Genomic DNA, 14,734 nt, shown 5'->3' on the forward strand with positions numbered 1-14,734 from the left:
CTTCTTCACCGCCCCGCCCCGCCCCGCCCGCGCCCCCGGGGCACGGCGGAAACACGGACCCGCCCCGCCGCCGGCCGCCGGGGCGCCCGGCCGAGCGCGGCCGGGCGCCGCCGAGCAGATTCCGAGAGTTGCCGAGCGCTGAGCGAGCGCTGCTGAGGAGCGAGCGAGAGTTGCCGAGAGCTGCCCGATAGCTGCCGGGAGCTGCCCGTGAGCCGACCGAGTGTTCCCGAATTCTGCCCGAGTGTTGCCGAGTGTAACCCGAGTGTTGCCGAGTGTAACCCGAGTGCCGAACGTTCCCGAGCCCCGCCCGAGTTTTACCGAACTCGGTCCGAGCCTTGCCGAACTCTGCCCGAACGCTGCCGATCCCCGCCGAGCGGCTGAGGGGAGCCGGGCCTGCAGTGGTGCCGGACGGCGAGCGCGGCCTGTGCGGGTGGTGAGTGGGCCTGAGGCGGGAGCTGCGGAAAATTTGCGGTCCAGTGTCCCTGACCCCTCGAGTCCAGCTATCCGTGTGCGTGTCTGCGTTAGAGACGGCAGGGCTGGGGGTGTCAGGGCTGTCCTTTCTCACCATCGCGGTGCGTCCTGACTCCCCTTACCTGTGTGGACCTGGGAGGAAGAGGTATGTGTTTGGAAGGACACGGGGCTGTTTGTGTTTCCCCCACACCTCCTGTTGTGTGTATCTGTGTCCCCATTTTCCCTCAGTTACATTGCCCAGCTCTCTCTCTCCATGTCTCCGTGACAGCGCAAGGGGGAATGGCTTTAAACTGAAAGAGATTACGTTTAGATTAAATATTGAGAGTGAATTCTTTACTGTGAGGGTGGTGAGGCAGTGACACAGATTGCCCAGAGAAATTGTGGTTGCATTATCCCTGGAAATGTTCAGTGCCAGGCTGGATGGGGTCCTGAGCAATCTGGTCTGGTGGGAGGAGTCCCTGCCCATGTCAGTGGAACAAAATCTTTAAGGGCTCGTCCACCTCAAACTGTTCCATGATTCCTTGAATCTATGCTTCTGTGATGACTTGCCCACTGTTGGCTTTTTTTGGCAGGTGTGCAGCAGGATTGTCCAAGCCATGATCGAAGTGTTGGCCAAGCTGGGCCGTGGGCCTGTGTTCCTGGCAGGGGAGGTGCTGGAGTGTGTGATCACCTTCACCAACCCATTATCAGCCTCATCGACCTCTGCCAGCAGGTACGGGAGCCTGTGCCAGTCCATGCACCGAGCCTCCAAATGTGGGAGCTGCCTGGTTCCCTCCAGAGGGAGTGGCCCACCCTCTCTCCCCTCTCTGGAATAGTAGTCATGGCTGCTTTGTGGGGCAATGGTGCCAGCTCAGCCCCTTGTGACTTCCCTGCTCGAGGCACTCCCTTAAGGAGACCTTGCGCCATCTCAATTTTGGGGGCAAAGCTGAGGTAATTATGCTGGTTTTGTGCCCCCAAGAAGTACATAAGGAGAGAAATATGCAGTTAGAGATTCTCTGTCCCTCAGGTGAGCCCTCAGTGACAGTGACTGGCAGAAAATGAAGCCAAACTGGCTGTCAAAGTGGGATATCTGGTCACGCCAGGGTGACAGTCCCACAGAGCAACATCCAGGCAACGTCATTATTTCCTGCATTTGTGGAGGGACCTCTCTTTTGTTCAGCAGTGATGGATAGACCAGTGTGATCCCTACCTCCAGAGGTGGCAGACAAAGGGGTGGGTCTGAAATGTGGTCTGCGGCCACATTTTCTGTAGCTGAGCCTTTTGCGCAGTGCATCTCCCCTTATCAATGCTAAGGAAATGTGAGAAGATGGGAGCTTCCCATATTGGCTCACGGTGAGTGACTCCATGTCACAAGTCATCAACCAAAGCTTTCATGTCCGCTGAGTGTGTGGCTTTGTCTGATTCTTTAGGGAGTGGAGAGTGCTTTCTCATCCTGAGTCCTTCCTGGGAAGTGTCTGTTTGCAGCCCTGTCAGGTTCAGCATGTTTTCATCACCACTATGACGTTCGCATGTGATTGGTGGGCCCACTCAGTGCCTGCTGTCTCAGCAGCAGAGGGCTTCTGTATTTATTGCCTTCCTTAACTTCCTATCTTTTCTTCCTGTTTCCTTTTGACTGCTGAGCTCAGGTTGCAAATTCAGCTATGACATAAGCATCCAGCTTCCCAGAGTTTTGTCCTGTGTGATAAGAGCTGTTTTGCCTGCCTCTAAAACATGTGAGACTGTAAGGGTACTAGGCAGCATGCTTTGGAGAGTTTGCAGTGCATTTATGAGAACTTAATTTAAAACTTCAGATGTGTTGAGATCTGTAGAAGACTACCTCTTGAAAAAGAAAAGTTTTTAAAATAATAAGAAAAATTCCAGGTGAAAAGACCTGGCTAAGTCAAACTAGTGGCAACAGCAAATAGATTGGTGGTTTGGAAAATGAAGCTGAGGGTTGTATAAAGGCAGGAGCCAGATTAAAGCACCGTGACTGTAACAGGTAGATAGACCTGTCAGAGCCTGGAAGGTTCTGGGACTGACGGGTAGAGGGGCAGAGAGGTCAAATTTTGAGCACAGGGACAGAATTGAAAGAAAGGCAGGAAATTAATTTGATGGTAAAGTACAAGAAACTAATCTCTTCTACCCAGAGGCTGCACAGAGTGTGTTCCATGTAGGTTGCAGGAGTTGTGGGGGAAGGTGAGACTGGAGGGAAGTGACCTCAGCACCACTGCAGGATCCTCCACTGCTGAACAAGCACCAGATGAGCAAGCCTGCTCTGCTGGCAGGAAGGGACATGCAAATTTTGTTTGGACATCTGGCTAGAAAAAATACTGACAGTCCAGTGGCATGTTGTAAAGCAATACTGAAAAAGAAAAAAATACTCAAAATATGGTGCTTGAAGGTACTGTAATCACTCTAAGCATATATAGAATTAGCAAAAGTTGTCTCAAGCAAGAGCAGTTCTCTGCTTCTAAACAGCAGATACAGCAAAAAAACGTGGCAGCCCTGATGGAAGAGCCATGCTGGTGTTTTTGAAAATGCAGAATTGCAATTGTAGGGCCCAAAGCAACTAGGTAGAATAACTGAGGTGTGTTTGGGTAAGGGCAGCCAGCACATACAAAAAATCAAATAGCGCACCATTAGTCAGCTGACACAAATACAGCAAGCTTTTTTCCCTGGTTCATCTAGACGTTTAACTAGATGTGTCACATGGAGGGACACTCGTATGCCACAAAAAATCCCTGTGCCATCTAAAGCTCTGGTGTTGGTGCTTACTAATCAGATGATGTTAGAAAACACCAGAGGAACTGTTCACTGGCTAAACTATAGACTGCTATTGAAATAAAAACGGAGGAGTGACTTGGAAACAGATAGGTGTCACTAGTACCATGGGAAGTGCCCTATGGAGTGGCTGACATCATAGCAGAGTCCATGAAAAACAATGAGACCTTTTTTTGTGCTGGATGTGTGGCCCTACATTAATTCCTGTGGCTGTACAGAGAGGGGTCAAAATGACACCTTTGCCTCCCCCATTGCCTTCAGCAAAGTCCTTGCATAAGGAGAAGTAAGTAGGTCCTAATGAAAGACCCAGAAGCATCCTTCTTTTGTCTGGCACAAACAACAGCTGATGTTCTTGTTGGGGATGGTGCTTTGGGGCCAGAAGAAGCATGAATGTGCCTACCTGCCTCAAGGAGTGTTGAGCTTGGGGCATCTCCGTGCTGTGAGCAGAAGCAGCTGAGCCCTGGTTGCAGGAATTTGTTGCTTTACAATTTGCGCACTTCCCTAGTGGTTGTGTTGTTAGCAGAGTGCTGCTCTGTGTGTCATGTCTGGCTTGGGATTTAACTCCTCATGGCTGAGAGTCCTCTTCCAGGGCCCACATGCAGCAGCTTGAGGTGTTCTCCCAAGAGTGCAGTGAGTGGCCAGTCCCAGTCTGTGAATGATGAGAAAGATGAGCAAATGAGTAAGGCTTTGGACTGGATATTGGAATGCTTGACCTCAGTGTGTTTGCTGAAAGGTCCCTGTGAAGTTTTGCACAAGCCACCTTCTCTCTTGTCCTCATGGAAGGGGACAGGGGCTGCTGACCTCTGCTGCTTGTTGTCCTCTGCCATGAGTGTGCAGCACATTTCTTGAGGCAGATGTGTTTTCTTTTGCTGGGTCAGTGCTGTGCTGATGGTGTTGTGGCTCAGACTGCAATTATTGCTGCTTAAAAAGAGTTCTTGGGCCACAGAGCCAGGCTTTGGGTGAAGCTGTTGTCAGCAGCTGGGGTGGAAGTGGTTTTGAGTCAGCACCCCAGCTTGAGCTTACTCCCAAGTCTTGTTTGGAAGGGGACTGTGAGAGTGGCTTCAGTGACAGTGATGCAAAGCCTTATTCCTTCAGACAAGCTGTCCTGCATGGAACTGAGTGGACAGAGTTTCTCTTCTCCCAATTAGTTCAGGTTTAAAGGAGAGACATGAGTGTTGCTCTTTGCTTTCAGTGAGATGCTGGCATGGGCCAGTGCCCAGATCCACTGCCAGTTTCATGCCAGCGAGAACCGGGTGGCACTCCCTCCCTCTGATGGCAGCAAGCACGATGTGCAGGCAGAGAATGAGACCGTCTTTGTCCCCAACAGAGGTGAGTGCCACTCCTCCCTGTCACCCGGGTAGGGAACAGTGAGAACACAGTGGGCAGAAGTCAAGCAGACCATAAAGTCTGTGTCTTGATGCAGTGTACATAGGAGTGAGTGGGAAGTTTGTGTTGTTTTCCTGGTGATGGATGTGGGATCTTGTTAATACTGAAATCACAGTGATGCTAGCTTGAATTGAAACACGACAGTTGTTTGTCCAGCTGTAGTGGCAATGTCTCATGATATGACCAGGGCAAGAGATGCTTTCTCCTTGCCTCTCTTCTCATTCCTCCCCATGGGGATAAAGCTTGACTGACCTGGACACAGTCTGAGGCTATGCAGCATTCATGTGTTTCTTATTCTCTTCCAGGAGAGCGGGGTCAGTGTATCCTGTCCACCCCACCAAAGATCCTCTTCTGTGACTTGCGACTGGATCCTGGGGAGTCCAAGTCCTGTGAGTCCTGTCTTCTCTTCCCCTGCTCACGGAGCTCATCTCTGGGGAGCTCTGCTTTCAAAATTGGCTTTGCAGACCTGAGTGCTCTAAGTGTGAGATCCTGATGCTCACGAAAGGCAGAGTGCTTTGGCTGGAGCATGAGTGCTGAGGAGCTGCTGCATCATCCAGAGTCTGTTCTCTGCTGCACTAGGGCTGTGTACTGTAACGTGTCCCTCAGTCCTGCCCTTGGCCTGCAGCCTTTGCTGCAGGTACACTGTATAACTGCAAGGCATAAAACTTTGGATATACCTGGTTGCAGCAGGAGGAATGGCTACACACACCTTCATTTCCTTGCCTTTATTTCTTCAGTCACACTGGAGTATTCTTGGAATTTAGGCTGGTGTTTTCCGAAGGTTTATGCTTCCTCTTCAGGTTGTGGCTGTCCTGGAGATAACAGTCTTCTGGATGTTCTAGTTTTCCTGCTGTGAAAGTGAGCACTCCTCATCTTCTCTGCTCAAAGCTCTCTATGTCTGGGTAGATAGCTGTGGAAACAGCTGAGTATGTGCTGTTCTGTCTTGGCTGGTGGCTGTGTGACCCAGCCTGTTCAGGTCGTGTCAAATGTCCTTTGCGTTGTGTTGCGTTTGCACAGTGGCCTGTGATTAGCAGCAGTGATGTCAGGCTGTGCATGCAGAGCTTTGTTATTGTCCCAGGGATCTGCTGGGAATGGTTGATGGAGACGTCTCACACCACAGAGCACAGGGGGTGGAGAGACAGTGGCTGTGCTGGGGCAGGTTCTGCTGGATCACTGAGCTCTGCAGAGCTGGAAGTGAAGCTGCAAGTGAGACAAAGCAGCCACGGGGTTGTGACATGCTGGTTTTGAAGCTGGTGTCTCCTGCCTTTCTGGCCTTGGAGGGGCCTGACTGGAGGAAAAGGTGGACCTTGTGAAACCAGGCTGGCTTGGCTTGGTGGTTAGAGGGGTGGGGGCAGTGCCATCTTGGGGCTGTGCCCTAAACTGCAGAGCCTGTTGTCTGAAGACATTTGGTTATTCACTTGTTATTCTACAGCAACATGTTGGGGAAAGGAGCTGGCCATGCCAGCAGGAAGGAGGAGGAGGAGAGAAATCTTAGCTGGCCTGAGGCTCACCTGGATTCTCTTGTGTTCCTTGCTGCTTGCAGGTTTGGGGCTGGAGCATCCATTCCCTGGGAGCAGAGCAAAGTCCCTTTCCTGACACTCCTTGGGCAGGTTGGGCAGCTTCTGGGATAACAGATCAGTGACAACAGCCCAAGTTCTGGGATTGACTGTGCGCTGTGTGCTGGCTTAACAGTCAGAAGCTGTTCAACCTCCAGCTAAGCTAGGGATTGTCTGTCCTTTGCAGGGTCATGACGTGTGTGTGTGTCCTCTCTGCCTCTGGGTGGCACTGGCACAAGCAGTCTGCATCTGCCTAGTGCTTGGATGCAGCTCCTCTGAAAGAACACAAATTCTCCTATTCCTTGAGGTTCCTTGGCTGTACACTACAGCCTTTCCCCTTGGCTGTGTGATGCACCTGTGTGTTTCATGCATCACACGTGATGTGGCTGCATGTGGCACAGCTTTTTTAAGATTGTAATCCCTGTATCACAGCCCTGGTCTCATTTGCTGCCAGGCTGTTCACTCCGATCCCATCAGCCTGAGCTGCTGCTGGTCTCACACGAGACTGCAGCTGGCACGCTTGCAGACCATTCCTGGGGTCTCCTGCCAGCTCCATGGGGGGAGAGTTAAGGCTGTGTGGGTGTGTATCTTAATTCTTCATTTCCTGTTTTTCAGAAGTTTTGAGTTTCGCTACACAGTTTGGGAAGGGGAAAAAATACCAAACCAGAAAACCCAAGAAATCTTAATTCTGCTTCAGTAGTATACCATATTATTAAACTGTAGCCAGAGCTGGCACATACAGCTGAGGTTATGTCAGACTGTTTCTTGATAAAAGGACTTGTTTTCATTTGCTGACCAACTTATTCCCCAATGCCTTACTCTTGTTATAGTGCCTATATGTTGAAGTTGACTCATCTCCCAGCCCTTTGACACATCGCCCAGGCTGAGCTCTTTAAATTTGTCACCATGAAGCTTTTTCTCAAGTCCTCAAATAATTTCTGTGGCTGTTTTGCCTCCACTTTGGTTTTGTAATACCTTTAAATATTTGGTAGAGCACAGAGAGTGGAGGAAATGGAAGCAGCCTGGACACAGGCCAGAAGACCAGCCAGAGGGCACAGCGAGTGGGTAAGGAAGGCACTTGTAGCACCAGGAATGTGCTTCCTTCTGGGAAATGCATGGAAGCTGGGACTTCCTGAGTCTTGGCATTCCTGTGCCAGGTAGCAAACTGTCCATCCTCCTCTGACTGTGGTGGTCTCTGCTCACTGGACATGAAGGTCTTTGTGAGCACTCTCATTGAGTCTGGTACAGAGGTTACAGAAGTCTGCTGCTTTCCTTGGAAATACCTGATTTTCCTCCCTCTCAGGATAGTTCTCTGCTTTATCTGCGGCCTGGTCCAGAAAGAGAGGCTTATGTTTTAAGGTGTGACATCCTGTCAACACTACACACTAGCACAGGCTTTTTTCTTCCTTCCATTCCTGTTATTTTAAGTCCAGCAGTTATATTTAAAATGTAACCCTAACTTTTAATCTAAGGCTCAACATTCAGTTTGTGCCAGACATGGGGAAGGATCTGTGGTTTCAGAGCAGCTACCCTTCCTCTGGCAGGGCGTATCTGCATTACAGTGGGCAAGCCAGAGAGGTGGAGACTTTCCACAGTTCACTGTTTACGTCTTTCTTGTAATACAGCATCCGGTTTGGGAAAGCTGCAGAAGTGTTCACACTGTGTCAAGAGGCATTGGGGTTTGTGTGGTGGCCAAGGGGCTCTTGGAGGGCTGAATGTGGGGAAGGCCAGACCCCAGTATCCCAGAGCCCTCAGAGTTAGAGGCTTTATGGTCTAAGTCATCAGCTTGTCAAGGGGGACAAACCACAGGTTGTTGTGAAGGTCTCAGAATTGTTTCTTGATAATTTAGCTGCAGTCCTTCAAATGAAAACACAGGTGGAAGCTCACTTGTTGTTGAGTTTGAGGGTTTGTGTAAAGCAAAACCAAAAGATGCATCAAGTACTGATCAGTACCCACACAGGGCAGGGCCTGGAGGAGGCTGTGCTGTGAGAGCGCTGGGCAAAGGAGTGCACAGAGGCAAATTCGGGTTGAACTCATGATGAGTAAGTTTAGCTCTTACGATTGTATTCCTGGATTTTACATATTTCACATTCTTTGGAGGCAGAGTTTGTGTGTGTGGTTGTATGTGCTGGAAACAATATCTGGATGATGGTGCATGTGATGAGAGGAGCAGTGTGCCTGGTGCAGGGGAGGCGGGTTGTGCTTGGCTGCTGGAGGAAAGAGGAGACAGCAGAAAACACCAGGCACTGTCTCTAGCTCAGCACTGCTGGTTGTAACACTTGGTGCAGGGAGCCTGCACACAACAGCAGCAGGATCTTCCTTCCAGCCTTGGAAAGCAAATTTTCTGGACCCCTTGCAGATTCGTACTGTGAGACACTGCCTGTGGATGGCCCCCCCTCTTTTCGGGGGCAGTCTGTGAAGTACGTGTACAAGCTGACCATCGGCTGCCAGCGCGTCAATTCCCCCATCAAGCTGCTGCGCGTGCCCTTCCGTGTCCTTGTGCTGCACGGTAAGGCCACCCCCTGCCTTCCCTGCGCAGGTGGGCCAGGCTGCACCCTGCCCTGCTCATACTCTCACCTTCTTCCCAGGCCTCAAGGATTACCAGTTCCCACAGGATGAGGCTGTTGCACCCTCAAACCCCTTTCTGGAGGAAGAGGAGAGCTTGAAGAAGGACTCTCGCCTGGCAGACCTAGCGACAGAACTGCTTATGGTGGCCACCTCCCGACGCAGTCTGCGTAGGTCATATTCCTTGCTCAAACCTGCTGTCCTTCCTGAGAAGCTGGTCATGGAGAACATCTGAGGACCAGCTGCAAACTATCTCTCACTGACAAAGTAAAGCTCCCACTATGGCTGTGGAGCAGCTCTGTAAGGGCCTGCTTGGGTCGGGGCCTCCTAGCCAGTCTCGGGCTGTTTCTACTTCAGCCTGAGAGACCCTCTGCCCAGCACAACACAGCCAGTGGAGGGTTTGGCCTTACTCACTGCAGAAATTTCCCAAAGGGAGTACCTCTTCTAGGGACTGTCCTCACACCCAAACAGGAGTTTGGAGGCATGGGGTCATGTCATTAACCCAGAGCACTGCACAGAGCAGAGCCTTGTCCTGCCACAACCCTTACCTCTCTTCTTGTTCCACAGATCTGTATAACATCAGCAACACTCGTGGGAAAGTGGGGACGTTCTGCATCTTTAAGACTGTATATAAGATTGGAGAGGATGTCATTGGGACCTTCAACTTCTCAGAAGGAGATATCCCATGTCTGCAGGTCATTGCTGTCTCTGGGATTACTGGGGGGAGGCAGAGGTTTAAGGTGAGGGATAGGGAGAAGGCATTTGGGTGGCACTGGGCTGTGAGAGTTTCTAGACCCAGCTGGGCTCTCCTTGAAGTGTGAGGCAGACAATGGTCCAGTCCTGAGCTCATTTGGGAAATGAAGCCCCCAGGCTTTGCATGAGCTGTGTATGAGGTTGTGAGAGCAAGCACCCTTTTAATCACCCTGTAGTTCTCAGTGAGCCTGCAGACAGAGGAGAGCATCCAGGAGGAGTTCCAGCGCCGTCGGGGTCAGCCTGTCTCCTTCACCGTGCATGCCCGTCATCAGGAGTCCTGCCTGCACACGGCACAGAGCAGCTTCAGCCTGCCCATCCCACTCAGCTCAACCCCAGGATTCACCACCAACATTGGTTAGTACCCACCAGGGAAGGGACCCACCCCTGCTTGTCTCTGCAGGAGGACGGTGATGTCCCCAGCCCTGCCCTTGCTCAGCAGAGGTGTATCCCTTGGGAGGGAGTTGGTCTGTGTGAGTAGGGTCATTTGCTGTCCCCATGTCAGGACAGACAGTGCTGGGACAGCTGCTGTCCATGACCCTTGTGGGTGTTACGTGCTGACCATCCTCTTGCCCACAGTGTCCCTGAAGTGGAGGCTGCACTTTGAGTTTGTGACTTCTGGGGAGTCAGCGGGGACTTGCTTGGTTCGTGGTAGCCAGTCGGAGGCTGTCACCTGGACTGGGGTGGAGCAGATGGAAGTGGACACCTTCAGCTGGGACTTGCCCATCAAAGTTCTTCCCACCAACCCCATCCTGGCTTCCTACGTATCTCAGTTCTCCAGTACTAACTCCATCACCATCTGAAGTAGGGAGAGGTTGTTGGCCTGCAGAGCTGCAAGTGGGAATGGCAGGCAGGACTGTCACCGGTGTGCTGTGGTGCACACATCCCAGTGTCCCCTTGGATTCATCTGTGGTGCTCAGGTGGACACCAAGCATGTCCTGTCCATGGGTGGAAGAGCACTGCTTGATGCAGTCTGGAGCTGGACCCTTCCTGCCTGGGTAAAGGTGCAAGTCTCAGCACTGAGCAAAAAGAAATCTGCCTTCCCAGGAAACCACTGATGTGCCTTTATCCCATATGGGGCTTCCAAGAAGAAAAGGCCCAGCCCAGAGAGGGGAGAAGGGGGCTCTTCCAGTGAAGCTTCATACCACCCTTGGGTTAAGGCTGTGCCCTTGCAGAGACCCTACAAGCAGAGGTCAGGCATCCAGGTGGAGCACAGTGGCCACCTAGGCTGGGTGAGAGCCTGCTCTCCTGCTCTGGCATGTGTCCTGCCTCTTGGAGACTTGTCCCACACACAGAGTCCAGTGCTCCAGCCACCCCCACCTGAAGGAGGCAGGTTCTGGCTGGCCAGCCGTGTGCTTCTGGCATGTGCTGGTGACCAGGATGGTGACCAGGCTGTGTCAGTACGGTCATGATGATTCAAAACGGAGCAGCATTGAGCCCCTGGGCTGTTGTCTGCCTGGGCTTCTGGGTATGAAGGCATCCTGCTGGTCTTTGGATCCTTGGGGGGCTGTAAGGAATGCATGCTGTGCATCCAAAAGCTGGCATGGAGATTTCCCTGCTCAACAGCTAGCTCCCCATTTTTACTAAGCCTTCTATTGAGCTTTCCTCTCTGCATGGAAATGTAATAAACATCTGAATGTGCAAAACTCGGCTTTCCCAAGAGCCTTATTCCTATATTGTTACTGGTGCTGGACATATACCACCTTCTACATCAGTCACAGGCTTGAGACTTCTTTGTTCAGTATCTTTATTGCAAGAACAGAAACATCTACACAAGGCTCTGCACAACACAGGCATGGCACCAGCTGGGGCAGCTGCCAAGGTGACTGCCTTCACCCTGGCACTTGGATTGCTTCTGCTTCCTGAACCTCCCCATCCTGCTCCATTGCCAGTGGGAATGGGGGTCTCCCCTGGGGACATCCTGTTCTGCCACCCACCCTGAGCTGGCTCTTGTAGTGTTGCCCAGGGCTGGCCTACAGTGCCAGTGACCCCAGGAGCTTTTGGAGCGGGGGCCTTAGTGGTTCCAGAGGTGGGTTGTGCCCCTTGCGCTCCGGGACCAGAGAAGGGGCTGGACAGGGTGTGGGGGTCCTGCACAAGGTGCCATGGTATCCCCAGTGAGCTCCCCATGGCTTCTATGCAGAGGAGCAGAGGTCTGGGAGGGAGCAGGGAGCTGCTTTACTTGTGGCTGGAGATGGTAATGTATGGGACTGCCATGGAGCAGGCTGATTTAGTCCTGTAGCCTTTTTTTAGTCACTGAAGGTTTCCTGCCCACCTGGGAGGAGATCCTGTAGAATCTGCATTTCCACGGTGTGCAGAACTCCTCACAGTGAGGACGCCTTGGTTCAGGAAGCTGAAAGCAGAAGCAAAGCTTGGTACCATGGTGTGTGGATAGTGGTTTCCCTCGAAGGTGCCGGCGGTGATGCCTCTACAGGGTGTGTGGGACAGGTCTGGAGCATGCGGGCGGTGTGCTCTGGAGGGGAGAGGGCGGCGCCGACGGGCGCGGGGCGCTGCCGAGCCTCTCTATCTGCTCAGCCCCGCACCCAGCACCTTGTTCACCAGCGGCTCGGGGGTGCCAGCCGAGCCCCACTCGTGCTCCACGCTCTTCACGCACGGCAGGCTGGGGTTGGCCTTCTGCACTACCGAGATCTGGCAGGTCTGTGAGTCGTAGTGGGCCTCGCACCAGTCAGGGAAGTCGATCGGGTGCTGGGTGCTGTGGGAGAGGACACAGTGCTATCAGATTCCCTGATTAGTGCCACGGGGCTGCTGACGGGGCTGGGTGGCTTCCTGCTGCCAGCCCCCTGCACAGGATGTCTTCCAGACCAGCTCAGGCAGGCTGGGACATGCCTCCTGGCATATCTGGGCATCTTGCTAAGCCAAGACGCCCTTTCCAAGTGTCCCAACTCACCCCACCACCCTCAATGCCCTGTTGGGGTCCTGCCCACCTCTGCCTCCTGTTCCACAGGACACGGTGCCCCACAGCCCTCCCAAGACTGATATCTGCTGCTTTTGCAGCCACCAGACACCTCGTGCTGCAGATGGAGGGGTGGGAAGTCACAGCCCACCCCAGCACAGCCCCTCACTCACGTCTCGCAGCAGCCCACACCAACGGGGTGCAGGCAGGTGCAGAGCAGGCAGTTGGTGCTCAGCCATGATTCCCCAAGGGAGAACTGTTTCCCTTCGTACTCACAGGGAGCTGCAAAGGAAACAGTGGTGATGAGAACACATGGACCCCTGCTGAGGGCAAGTGGAAGCCTCCTTGACACCCCTGTGCCCTGAAAGAGGGCACAGAAGTGTCATGATGACCTCTCACCCATCTTATGGTATGGGATATATGGTGGTCTATACACCGTCCTGCAGGTATGGAATGCCCTGTCATCTGCCATGGGTGATGTACCCATCCATCCTCTCCTGGCCCTGCCTTGTGGCTCTCACCACTACCCCATTAGGGTCTAGAGCAAGAAGAAAGTGCCTCTTGCTTCCCTGGAGAGGATAAATCCAGTGCCCCTTAGAGTCGGGGTATTTCTGCAGCCCTGGGAGGAGACAACAGAGGGGTGATGAGCTGCCCTCCTCCCTTTCCTACTAGTCCTGCACACTTGGCCCCAGCCAGGCTTCTGCCAGAAGCCTTCATGGCCCAGAAAGCTGTTTCTCAGCCAGAGCCCTGGGGAGCTGTTCAGTGGTTTATAGACTGCTCCTTCTACTTACCACTGGCCCATGATCCCATTCCTGAGCTCAGCACTGTCCCTTCCATACTTCTCAGGCATAGGGCAGAGCCCTGCCATGCTGGAAAAGCTGAGGCCTCCTCTTCCCATCAGCCTCTTCCCATCTCACCTCCCCACTTACCTTTAGCCTGGAAGTAGCATTTGGCCTGGGAGCCCGGCAGCTGGAGAAGGAGGGAAAGCAGCAGGCAAAGCCTGCCCCAAGCACACTTCATCTTCTGTGCTTGCATGGCCATGGATGGTTAAGCTGGACTTTTTTGCTTTGCTTCTCTATTGCCTTTACTCCTTTCCCTTCTCTTTCTCTTTCTCTCTCTCTCTGCCTTTTTAATGCTCTTCCCCTGATCCCAATGAGAGATATTTATAAAGTTCAGCTTTACGACCCTGGCCACCAGCTGTGCCCCACTGGAAAAGTTGTAAAACTCATTTCCTGATTTGAAAGGCATGAAAACAAGAGGTAGGATCAAGATTTTTAACAAGCTGTGAAAAGCTGATTCATGCCCTCCAGAAATTTCTCCAGTTGGAAGCCCCTGTGGGTGCAAGGCTTCACAGTGAAGGGCGATCCAAAGGTCCCCAGCAGCGCTGCCCTCTGCAGCGTGGTGAGGATGTGAGCAGCAAGCACGGGAGACCCTGGCTCCTGACCAGGAGAGCTCCAGGCTCCCCTCTGGTCATGCTGAGCCGTCACTGCTCCTTCACAGCAAGCCAAAGTTTTGGGAGCTCACAGTGAGGAGAGCAGCACAAGCATCCTGCTAACAGTGTGGGATGCAAATGGCACCATCCTCATTTGGGGACGGAGGTGCTTGCACCCAGCTCCTGAGTACCACATCATGGCACTTTCACCCCAGCCTGGGCTGCAGCCATGCCAGGTTCATGGCCATGCATGGGCTGGGGTGTGTTTAAAATCACAGAATCATAGAATTTGCTGAGTTGGAAGGGGCCTATCAGGATCACCATGTCTTGTGTCCTGGCCCTGCACAGGACACCCCAAGAATCCCAGCATGTTCCTGAAAGCGTTGTCCAAACACTTACTGAGCTCTGACAGATTTGGTGCTGTAACCAGAGCAGACAGTACAGAGCTGCCACTGATGCAGAACAGGAGAGAAAGAACCAGGGCTCACCTGAGCAGTGCCTGTGAAAGGGGACTCTGCCTGTGCACCTGGAACACCCATAAGGTACCAGAGCTGAGCATCCTCTTTCAGAGGCTGCAGACTGGTCCCAGCAGAGGCAGGAAACAGGAGGGATAAAATCAGGAGGTGAAAGTGGTTTTGGGCAACAAGTAACCTGAGTTGTAAGTGGGGGACTTGGCTGGAAGCAAGGACCTGTGGGAAGGACCCACATCACCCAGGGATGTGCCTGTGGACCTCACGGACTCTCACCCAGAAGGGCTGCCTCTATGTAGTAGTGATAAGGCTGTTATCAGCTGGCAAGGTGAGCAGATGTGCAAGAGGGAGGAGGTCAGAGCCCTGGGACCCACATGGCCAGGGAGAGCTACAAGCAAAGGGCTAACTTGCCAAAAGAAATTCACAGGCCTCG

General features: G+C 52.7%; 2 protein-coding genes across 3 annotated transcripts; one reads left to right on the forward strand and one right to left on the reverse strand.

Annotated features, from left to right (window-relative positions):
* Positions 1-86: 86 nt before the first annotated feature.
* On the forward strand, positions 87-11,128 carry RGP1 (RGP1 partner of RAB6A GEF complex). 2 transcript variants are annotated; one of them, XM_088054590.1, is made up of 9 exons: positions 87-433; positions 1,044-1,183; positions 4,424-4,560; positions 4,923-5,006; positions 8,533-8,682; positions 8,762-8,908; positions 9,306-9,433; positions 9,668-9,845; positions 10,068-11,128. In XM_088054590.1, the coding sequence occupies exons 2-9, from the start codon at positions 1,068-1,070 to the stop codon at positions 10,289-10,291; spliced, it is 1,164 nt and encodes a 387-aa protein (XP_087910716.1). In that variant the 5' UTR covers positions 87-433; positions 1,044-1,067; the 3' UTR covers positions 10,292-11,128. The 2 variants fall into 2 exon arrangements, with proteins under 2 accessions (XP_087910716.1, XP_005528071.1); XM_005528014.3 differs by having other exon boundaries at positions 88-616.
* Positions 11,129-11,956: 828 nt separating this feature from the next.
* On the reverse strand, positions 11,957-13,482 carry MSMP (microseminoprotein, prostate associated). The gene is made up of 3 exons (XM_005528015.2): positions 13,329-13,482; positions 12,573-12,681; positions 11,957-12,198 (listed from the first exon to the last, which is right to left on the reverse strand). The coding sequence occupies exons 1-3, from the start codon at positions 13,438-13,440 to the stop codon at positions 12,009-12,011; spliced, it is 411 nt and encodes a 136-aa protein (XP_005528072.1). The 5' UTR covers positions 13,441-13,482; the 3' UTR covers positions 11,957-12,008.
* Positions 13,483-14,734: the final 1,252 nt, after the last annotated feature.

Source organism: Pseudopodoces humilis, chromosome 4 (genome assembly GCF_049639895.1).
Source record: "Pseudopodoces humilis isolate 2021_Gansu_Grassland_sample_001 chromosome 4, ASM4963989v1, whole genome shotgun sequence".
Taxonomy (NCBI): domain Eukaryota; kingdom Metazoa; phylum Chordata; class Aves; order Passeriformes; family Paridae; genus Pseudopodoces; species Pseudopodoces humilis.

Coding starts and splice junctions, on each gene's coding strand:
- RGP1 (XM_088054590.1), top strand. CDS start 1,068: ATGATCGAAGTGTTGGCCAAGCTGGGCCGTGGGCCTGTGTTCCTGGCA. Junction 4,561..4,922: donor CGTCTTTGTCCCCAACAGAG/GTGAGTGCCACT, acceptor ATTCTCTTCCAG/GAGAGCGGGGTCAGTGTATC. Junction 8,683..8,761: donor CCGTGTCCTTGTGCTGCACG/GTAAGGCCACCC, acceptor CCTTCTTCCCAG/GCCTCAAGGATTACCAGTTC.
- MSMP (XM_005528015.2), bottom strand. CDS start 13,440: ATGGCCATGCAAGCACAGAAGATGAAGTGTGCTTGGGGCAGGCTTTGC. Junction 12,682..13,328: donor ATGCTACTTCCAGGCTAAAG/GTAAGTGGGGAG, acceptor TTTCCTTTGCAG/CTCCCTGTGAGTACGAAGGG. Junction 12,199..12,572: donor GGTGTGGGCTGCTGCGAGAC/GTGAGTGAGGGG, acceptor CCTCTCCCACAG/CACCCAGCACCCGATCGACT.